Genomic DNA, 11,534 nt, shown 5'->3' with positions numbered 1-11,534 from the left:
AATACAGGCGAATTCACTTATTTTTTATATATAGAGTTTGACATACGGGCGAATATTTTTATATATGTAGTTTGACATTTGTGCGAGCTATTTCTATAATCAGCTGTGCTGCCGATGGCACCTTATTAAATGCACCTTGGTCGTCACCTTCTATAGATTCTCCTTGATCTGTACCAGGGCACACTTAAGCTGGAGGTCAACACCACGCGTTTTCGCGTCAAAGCGTTGCGTGCATTTCATACCTTCTTCGCATTCTACGCTTCAAGTTACATGCGATGCTTTTTAAGCGTCAATTTTTTGTTTTATTATTAAAAAAAACTTCGCGTTTTCTGCAGCTTTTATTTATTTTTTCACCATTAAACTTGTTTTAATTTATTAAAATTGAAAAATACACATTAAAAAAAGAATATAAATTGTCAAAATCAGCTGACATGTTCGTGCGCCGCTTGTGACGCTTATAAAAGTAGAAAGTAGATCTACTTTAAGCATTCTACGCGTCATGGCATTCTACGCTTTTGTACTTGTAACTTGCAGCGTACAAATATATTGATTGTACTTTTTTGACAGCCGCGTAGAATGCGAGAAAGCGTAAAACGCGTGGTGTGGACCTCCAGCTTTAGAAAGGTGACTGCATCACTACAACAATACAAAAACAACAGGTACTTTGTTTTTGTTAAAAAGTAGGTGAACTGTAAAAGTTACCTGTTGTTGTTTTTGCTTTTGGGTTTGTTGTATTTTTCGCCACAACAACCACAAGTGAATTGATAATTCAAACCAAGGCGTATTAACAAGGTGAGTGCGTCCCGGCAACAAATACAACAATGCAAAAACAACAGGCGAATTCATGTATTTTTTTATATGGAGTTTGACATTCGAAACAATGAAAGAGTGGTTTTGAATGTCAAACTCCATATATAAAAAATTCATGAATTCGCTCGTATTTTCCTGAATTCGCCACCGACACCACCTAGTATATAAAAACGCCATCACTAAATTGTTTGTGTGTCTACACTATGCGTTGCAAGTTCATTTTAAAAATGTCGCCAACAACGAATGTTCTTGCAAAAATTGCTATGTTGAACCAATGTATATTAATTATATAATTAATATACCTTGTGTTGAACGAATTAAAAGAAAATATTAAGGGAAATCCAGTATTGCCGTGTTGTCAATATTATAAAATTACTGAAAAATTTTTTTTTTTAAATTAATGAAATTTATCTTTAAAAATATCATTAATTTTTTTAAATACATAGAATATCAGCTAATTTCTTTTACTAAGTTCTAGTAAATTGATATAAAACTCATTCTTGGTAACACTGTTTCTTCATTTGTCATTTTGCTTGCGACAAGTGACAAAAATTTACTTACAAGCAAATTCTCTTGTAAGCTGAGCTGTAAGTAAGAAAGATGTGATTGTGTTAATAAAAAACTGTGAGTGTATTGAGTTTTTCGAACTTGCACTTACATAATGCAACGGGGGGTTAGGTGGATAGTGATTTTCGACATTCATACAAGTGAATACAAATAGAGTTGCCAATAAATAGTTTTTGAAAAATTTACCAGAAGGTGGTAAAATAATAATTATATTCTAAATTATTTTATGTATTTTTGTAAAAGAAAATAGTACAAATGGCCACTATCGTTCTCGTAAAAATAGCAATTTCATTAGTTTTTATAAATAAAATTGTTACTAATTTCTATAAAAATTGTTAACCTAACATTATCCCCAGAAATGTTTGTATTTGAATATCATGGTAACACTTTATTGTTATTAATAAAAATAATAAAATTGGGTTTCCAGCCGCAAATGGACTTAAAAATAACAAATGCTGATATATAAAAGGTTTATTTATCAAATTAGCTGTAATTTTCTCCTTCGCTAACATTTACAAAATTAACTTTTACTTGCATGTGTAAACGTTCAAGCAACTTGTAGACATTTCGATGTATTTTCGATAATAATACGTATTATTAACTTTCATTGATCTACTTGTATGTGTAAACGCAGCGTTAGAAAGGTGACTGCGATGAAACAGCTGATTATTTTTTTTATTCAGTTTGAAATACAACAAACCCAAAAGCAAAAACAGCAACAGGCAACTTTGACAGTTCACCGACCGTTTAACAAAAACAAAGTACCTGTCAAGGCGAATTTAAACAAGGTGGAGCCAGTCAAACAGCTGATAATTTTTATTTCGGTTTTTGTATTTAAATATCTACATATTCTAAGCTTATTAACAAAATATATATTGTTTACATAAATATGAAATATGTATGTAAAGCCCTCACTATTCAATTATCTACACTATACTAAGTTCAAATGATTATTTGTTTAATTTTTCAATTTGGTTTTTTGACATTTGTTAAGACCAATTGTTGTTTTTGTAGAACTGACACCACCTTGTATGAATTCGCCTTGGTACCTGTTGTTTTTGTATAGTTGTATTTGCAGTCACCCAGGGCACACTTAGAAAGGTGACTGCATCACTACAACAATACAAAAACAACAGGTACTTTGTTTTTGTTAAAAAGTAGGTGAACTGTCAAAGTTGCCTTTTGTTGTTTTTGCTTTTGGGTTTGTTGTATTTTTCGCCACAACAACCACAAGAGAATTGACAATTCAAACTGAATAAAAACAAGTAACAGAGCTATATTCGGCTGTGCCGAATCTTATATACCCTTCACCAAAGTATACCTTAATTGTATGTTGAAAAAAATAACAACAAAAATAAAAAAAACAAGTAAGAGTGCTATATTCGGCTATGCCGAATCTTATATACCCTTCACCTTTGTTGTGGATGCATTATTATTTTTTATAATTAGTATATACAGTGGTGGCCAGGAATTTAAAACAAAAATTGTTTGCTAAATTCCACGTGATTGACAATTATTTTTTCAAATATTTCCACAAATATGTATGCATGAGGACTGTTTTAACACACAAGTGTGTTTTATTCGACTGTGTCAATTCATCATATTCACCACGAACACATAAAATTTTTCTACAACTTGACCAAAAAAATTTTTTTTTAAATAAACATATTTTCTCACATTTATATCATTATATTTTTATTATTATAAAATATTCGGACCAAATTTCGTAGTTTTAGTTCCATTAGTTTCGGTCATATCATGTTATTAACAGCGGATGTTCGCTGAGGTGGGTCAACGTATTTCCACATATCTTTGTCCATATATGTTTTACCGATTTTTCCAAACATTTTTCAGAAACTAGAAACATTAATAATAAATTTCATACCCTTAGAGGTCCTTTAATTTTGGCTCTATCGCACTTAAAATTCAGTTGATGAAAAAAATTCAAGTATTTGTCTTAAATTGGTGACCACCACTGTATGTATGAACATTGCCCACTTTCAGCGTACAGCATCCTAAATTTATCAAGAACATAAAAAACAACAACAATGCCAAACGAAACACCAAAAGAAAAAACAAAATACGCAAGCCAATGAAACCAACACACATCCAAACATACGTTTAATTGTATAAAAAACAACAACAACGCCAAAAGAAACAAAACACAAAAAAAACAAAATACGCAAAGCCTGCACATCCAAGCCTACGTTTTGTTGCTTTTTTGTAAAAAAAACCAACACACAACCAAACAACCGTTTAGTTGTATAAAAAACAACAACAACGCCAAAAGAAACAAAACACAAAAAAAAAACAAAATACACAAAACTTGCACATCCAAACATACGTTTTGTTGTTTTTTTGTCAAAGCATGCGTTTAGTTGTATAAAAAACAACAACAACGCCAAAAGAAACAAAACACAAAAAAAAAACAAAATACACAAAACTTGCACATCCAAACATACGTTTTGTTGTTTTTTTGTCAAAGCATGCAGTGTTTTTTGATGAAATTTTCAGAGGTTGTCTCGGATTTTTGCTCATATCTCCGTTATTTATGGACGGATTTTGCTGATTTTAAATAGAAAAATTCTCGAAAGTATGTCTGACAGAATTGTTGAAGATTTGGATCCCGGAGATATCTGGGGCCTTCAGAAAATTGATTTCAACAGACAGACGGACAGACAGACAGACGGACATGGCTTAATCGACTCCGCTATCTATAAGGATCCAGAATATATATACTTTATAGGGTCGGAAATGAAAAATGTAGAAGTTACAAACGGAATGACAAACTTATATATACCCTTCTCACGAAGCTGAAGGGTATAATAAACCAAACGCACTCAAATACATACAAATTATGCACGCGTGTGTTTGATTTGTAATTCTCATTCCACATTGTAGATTCTACATTGTAGAATGTTGTTGGGTGTTTGTGCTGTTTACGTATGTCCCCTTTTACAATGCAGAAATTGAAAGGAAGACAGACAAAGCTTGTAGCCGAGGGGTTGAAGAGGCAGAGTGTGTAGTACACGACCATCTGTACTAGACATTTTTTGTATCTCTTTTCCAATTTTCGCAATTTTCATGTTGTTGCTTCATATCATGTTTCTCACATCAATGTTTAAATGCATTTGACAATGTAAATATTCATACGCATCAACAACGAAAAAAAGGAAACGACAAATTTCTGTCTGTCTATTAATTTCGCGGTTGTAAAAGGTTTCGGCAAGTTCAAAAGAGAATGAGAAAAATGTCTGCCTTTCAATTTCTGCATTGTAAAAGGAGACTATGATAGAGTTGCTCATATGAGAACTCATAAACAACTCTATTTTGTTAGAGAATAAGATTTACAAAGAAACAAAATAAAATTGGTGAATATACTCATCTACACCAGTGGTGTTCAAAAATAAAAATGAAGATGTATTGGTGAGAGAGCTACCCAGCAAACATAATGTGAAACACTTAAAATAATAACAAAATGAAGAAGGTTTAGATTTAGAATTTATGTCAAATAAAACCAATTTATTAAATGAATATAATTTAAATTTTAAGGAAATGAAACAATATACATTATACGGCCGAAATACTCTCAAATTTTTTATTTATTTTTAACTTTGTTTTTGTGTGTTCAATTGTAATTGAAACGCGAGTGTTTGCTATGCTTCATCCAAAAACCAACCAACAACAATGGCCCATAATCATAGTTAAACACTAAAGTCGGTTCTAAAAAGTCGGTTTTAAAAACAACTTTAAAATAAAAACCTGCTTTTTATTAATTTGCAACCATAGTCAAAATTAAAGTAAGGAGTGAGATCGAAAAATTCTTAACATACATATATGTTTATAAAAAAGAAACCACTAAACTTACAGCTTTAATTTTTTTTTTATTTGATTGAAATTATTATTACAATTTACAAAAAAAATTATTTTTATAGTTTTAATCACTAGTGATGAAATTTTGAACCTTTTTCGGAAACCCTTCCATTAACGTTTTTATAGTGCTTTCTGTCACTTTGCTCGAACATGTAGTCCATCTCCGTTTAAAATCTACCACACTTTTGGACACCTTTTTTGTACTCTTCAATTCTCTTTTAACAAGAGCCCAATATCTCTCCACTGGCCTTAGCTCCGGGCAGTTTGGAGGATTTGCCTCTCTTGGTACAAATACCACATTATTGTTCTTGTACCACTCAAGGGCTTGTTTGCCATAGTGACAGGATGCCAAGTCAGGCCAAAAATAAGTGGACACATTATGAAGTCTTATGAATGGAAGCAGCCTTTTTTGTAAACATTCCTTGATGTAAATTTCGGTATTTATAGAGCCCGTTGTAACAAATGAGTGGCTTCTTTTGCCGCAACTGCATATTGCTTGCCATACCAAGAACTTTCTGGGAAATTTTGTCTGCTTTTGGGTCCTAAACTTTTCTTCAACATTCCCTCGAGCATCAGCAACATAAAATTTTTGACCTGGAAGTTGCGAAAAATCTGCCAGAACATACGTTTCGTCATCCATTATGCAGCAAGAATATTTTTTTATAAAACTTGACTTCAATTTCCGTGCTCTGTTTTTGGCCTCTAAATTTTTAGTAGCGTTCCTGTCAGGAACTTTTTGAGCCTTGTATGTTTTTAAACCTGCATTAGCTTTAACTTTTCGTACCAAATAGTCCGAGCACTGAGCTAACCGGGCTGCTTTCCTACCGGATGTGTTGGGAGCTCTTTTGAAAATGCGTTCTATTTTTTTGGCTTTAGAAACATCATGTGGACCATTCCTTCTACCTGAACCAGGTTTTCTATCAACTGACAAGTTCTCCCGGTACTGTTTAATAACATTGGAAACAGTTTGACGGCAGACCTTTGTATGCTTGGCCAACTTTTTGTAAGACCAAGTTGGGTTTTGTTGAAAATATTTAATAATTTCAGTACGCACTTTTTTCTGGTCACTCATTTTAATCAGATTAACAAAAAAATTAATATAATTGACATTACACATAATAACTGACATGTTTTTCAAAGGTAACTTGATCAAAAAAAAATTCAAATAATACTTGGGTTAAAAAATGTAATGAAAAACGTGTGTTAAGAATTTTTCGATCTCACTCCTTATGTTTTAAATTGAACCGACTTTAACTGGGTGCCACCGCAAATGCAGAAAATGTTTTCATACAATATACAACAAAAAACAGACAAGTGGCAACGCTGAACAGCTGACATACAAAATTAAAAAAAAATCACAAAAACATAAACAATAAAAGTAACCGGGACATCTAAAGAAAGAAAGTTGTTTGTTGTGGAAAAATGGAAAAGATAAGATTAATATCATAATTACGATATTTTGTTACTAATTTTATTGATAACTGTTCAATAATTGCAAAATCTCTACCAATATCTTGTAACTTAAACATTTTTTACTTTGTGACGAACTTTTTTACTCGGCGAAGAACAGCTGATGCTGTTGTTAAACGAGTTAATAACAGCTTCAGCTAGTTTTATATTTAAAGTCGACTTCAACGTCAGAAGTATACTTTAACTTGTCTATGATAGACCTAAACTCTTAAGTAAAGTCGAGTTTAATTCTCTTAAAATGTACTTTATTTTTGACTATGATTATGGGCCAATGCTTACTGAATTTCTGAAAAAATTAGACATTTATTATGCTCTTTAAAAGAGCGTAACAAATGTGTTTAAACAATTGTTGTATGGGATGGACATCACTGATCTACACACATCTACATACATATATACACACAACTAAACTTTTGTTTTCTTTTTATTATGCTATTATATATGTACATGATTTCATGAAACACTAACAAAATATATGGGTTTTTGCGTTTTTTGCTTATATCTCGGCCATTTGGGGACCAATTTTCTCGGAAGAATTCCGGAGATTTTGATGTATCAATCATGTTTGTAAGTTATTTAGGGGATTTGGAAAATTGATTTCAACACACAGACAGACAGACGGACATGGCTATATCGACTCCGCTATCTATAACGATCCAGACTATATATACTTTATGTAAAATGTAGAAATTACAAACGGAATGACAAACTAATATATACCCTTGCCACTCATGGTGAAGAGTATAAAAATAATCAGCTGTTTCATCGCAGTCACCTTTCTTAGTGTGCCCTGCAGTCACCTTTCTAAGTGTGCCCTGGTAAGATTTTTCTCGCATAATGTTTCATTATACCCATTCGTGAGAAGGGTATATACATATAAGTTTGTCATTCCGTTTGTAATATTTTTCTTCTAAAATTGTTTGAAAAAAATAAATTGTAAAAAAACTAAAGAGAATGAATAATGAACATGTAAACTAAGCGGTTGTTGCATCCATTTTAATTTTAACAACTTTTTAATTTTACCAATTTATACACATTAAAAAGTCAGCTGTGTACATTTATGGGTTATGTCATACGTAAAAACATAGGCAGGTGTTATGAATCGTATGTAAAATGATAATTTGGACATGCAGTATTAGTACATACATATGTAAAATACATGTAGTTTGGTAGCACCTTGACACGTTAACAGTTCATATATGGGCTGTGGACTGATTTTTGATCTTGACAATCATTTTGACTTTTATCATGATAAAAATATATCAGGTATAGACAGGGTGAAAGCGAAAGAAAGTCAGAGTTATTGCTTTACGTTTCAAACGTATTTAAAATATAATTAAGATGCCATATCTTCAATTCCAGAAAACAATTGATAAATCAATATAATAACTTTTAATAACTAAGCAGTGGTGTAGTGAGTACAACAGTTGACTAGCATCCAGATGGTTGTTGGTACAACTCGTGGCTGCGACTTATTTCTTTTTTGAAATATACATAAATACATTCTATAAATAACTGGACTAAATAATATAAAGGATTACTTTTCGGAAATTTAGGACAAAAATAAGATGTTTTTCTAGTAGAAAAATAAGTAGTCTCTTCGTCAAATTCAACATATTTTTCTACCACAAACCAGTGAGTATAAATGAAAATAAATGTAATTATGTAATATTATAATAATAATAATAATAATAATAATAATAATAATAATAATAATAATAATAATAATAATAATAATAATAATAATAATAATAATAATAATAATAATAATAATAATAATAATAATAATAATAATAATAATAATAATAATAATAATAATAATAATAATAATAATAATAATAATAATAATAATAATAATAATAATAATAATAATAATAATAATAATAATAATAATAATAATAATAATAATAATAATAATAATAATAATAATAATAATAATAATAATAATAATAATAATAATAATAATAATAATAATAATAATAATAATAATAATAATAATAATAATAATAATAATAATAATAATAATAATAATAATAATAATAATAATAATAATAATAATAATAATAATAATAATAATAATAATAATAATAATAATAATAATAATAATAATAATAATAATAATAATAATAATAATAATAATAATAATAATAATAATAATAATAATAATAATAATAATAATAATAATAATAATAATAATAATAATAATAATAATAATAATAATAATAATAATAATAATAATAATAATAATAATAATAATAATAATAATAATAATAATAATAATAATAATAATAATAATAATAATAATAATAATAATAATAATAATAATAATAATAATAATAATAATAATAATAATAATAATAATAATAATAATAATAATAATAATAATAATAATAATAATAATAATAATAATAATAATAATAATAATAATAATAATAATAATAATAATAATAATAATAATAATAATAATAATAATAATAATAATAATAATAATAATAATAATAATAATAATAATAATAATAATAATAATAATAATAATAATAATAATAATAATAATAATAATAATAATAATAATAATAATAATAATAATAATAATAATAATAATAATAATAATAATAATAATAATAATAATAATAATAATAATAATAATAATAATAATAATAATAATAATAATAATAATAATAATAATAATAATAATAATAATAATAATAATAATAATAATAATAATAATAATAATAATAATAATAATAATAATAATAATAATAATAATAATAATAATAATAATAATAATAATAATAATAATAATAATAATAATAATAATAATAATAATAATAATAATAATAATAATAATAATAATAATAATAATAATAATAATAATAATAATAATAATAATAATAATAATAATAATAATAATAATAATAATAATAATAATAATAATAATAATAATAATAATAATAATAATAATAATAATAATAATAATAATAATAATAATAATAATAATAATAATAATAATAATAATAATAATAATAATAATAATAATAATAATAATAATAATAATAATAATAATAATAATAATAATAATAATAATAATAATAATAATAATAATAATAATAATAATAATAATAATAATAATAATAATAATAATAATAATAATAATAATAATAATAATAATAATAATAATAATAATAATAATAATAATAATAATAATAATAATAATAATAATAATAATAATAATAATAATAATAATAATAATAATAATAATAATAATAATAATAATAATAATAATAATAATAATAATAATAATAATAATAATAATAATAATAATAATAATAATAATAATAATAATAATAATAATAATAATAATAATAATAATAATAATAATAATAATAATAATAATAATAATAATAATAATAATAATAATAATAATAATAATAATAATAATAATAATAATAATAATAATAATAATAATAATAATAATAATAATAATAATAATAATAATAATAATAATAATAATAATAATAATAATAATAATAATAATAATAATAATAATAATAATAATAATAATAATAATAATAATAATAATAATAATAATAATAATAATAATAATAATAATAATAATAATAATAATAATAATAATAATAATAATAATAATAATAATAATAATAATAATAATAATAATAATAATAATAATAATAATAATAATAATAATAATAATAATAATAATAATAATAATAATAATAATAATAATAATAATAATAATAATAATAATAATAATAATAATAATAATAATAATAATAATAATAATAATAATAATAATAATAATAATAATAATAATAATAATAATAATAATAATAATAATAATAATAATAATAATAATAATAATAATAATAATAATAATAATAATAATAATAATAATAATAATAATAATAATAATAATAATAATAATAATAATAATAATAATAATAATAATAATAATAATAATAATAATAATAATAATAATAATAATAATAATAATAATAATAATAATAATAATAATAATAATAATAATAATAATAATAATAATAATAATAATAATAATAATAATAATAATAATAATAATAATAATAATAATAATAATAATAATAATAATAATAATAATAATAATAATAATAATAATAATAATAATAATAATAATAATAATAATAATAATAATAATAATAATAATAATAATAATAATAATAATAATAATAATAATAATAATAATAATAATAATAATAATAATAATAATAATAATAATAATAATAATAATAATAATAATAATAATAATAATAATAATAATAATAATAATAATAATAATAATAATAATAATAATAATAATAATAATAATAATAATAATAATAATAATAATAATAATAATAATAATAATAATAATAATAATAATAATAATAATAATAATAATAATAATAATAATAATAATAATAATAATAATAATAATAATAATAATAATAATAATAATAATAATAATAATAATAATAATAATAATAATAATAATAATAATAATAATAATAATAATAATAATAATAATAATAATAATAATAATAATAATAATAATAATAATAATAATAATAATAATAATAATAATAATAATAATAATAATAATAATAATAATAATAATAATAATAATAATAATAATAATAATAATAATAATAATAATAATAATAATAATAATAATAATAATAATAATAATAATAATAATAATAATAATAATAATAATAATAATAATAATAATAATAATAATAATAATAATAATAATAATAATAATAATAATAATAATAATA

General features: G+C 23.1%; 1 protein-coding gene across 1 annotated transcript; it reads left to right on the top strand.

The window, feature by feature from the left end:
* Positions 1-8,479: 8,479 nt before the first annotated feature.
* LOC135949417 (myb-like protein D) lies at positions 8,480-8,992 on the top strand (the record flags this gene model as incomplete). The annotated part of the gene is made up of 1 exon (XM_065498967.1): positions 8,480-8,992. A coding segment is annotated over one exon (513 nt), but the record flags the coding sequence as incomplete, so codon positions are not given.
* Positions 8,993-11,534: the final 2,542 nt, after the last annotated feature.

The sequence above is a fragment of the Calliphora vicina genome, chromosome 1 (assembly GCF_958450345.1).
Source record: "Calliphora vicina chromosome 1, idCalVici1.1, whole genome shotgun sequence".
Taxonomy (NCBI): domain Eukaryota; kingdom Metazoa; phylum Arthropoda; class Insecta; order Diptera; family Calliphoridae; genus Calliphora; species Calliphora vicina.
Note: the sequence above shows the minus strand (reverse complement) of the source record. Positions and strands in the feature narration are given on the sequence as shown.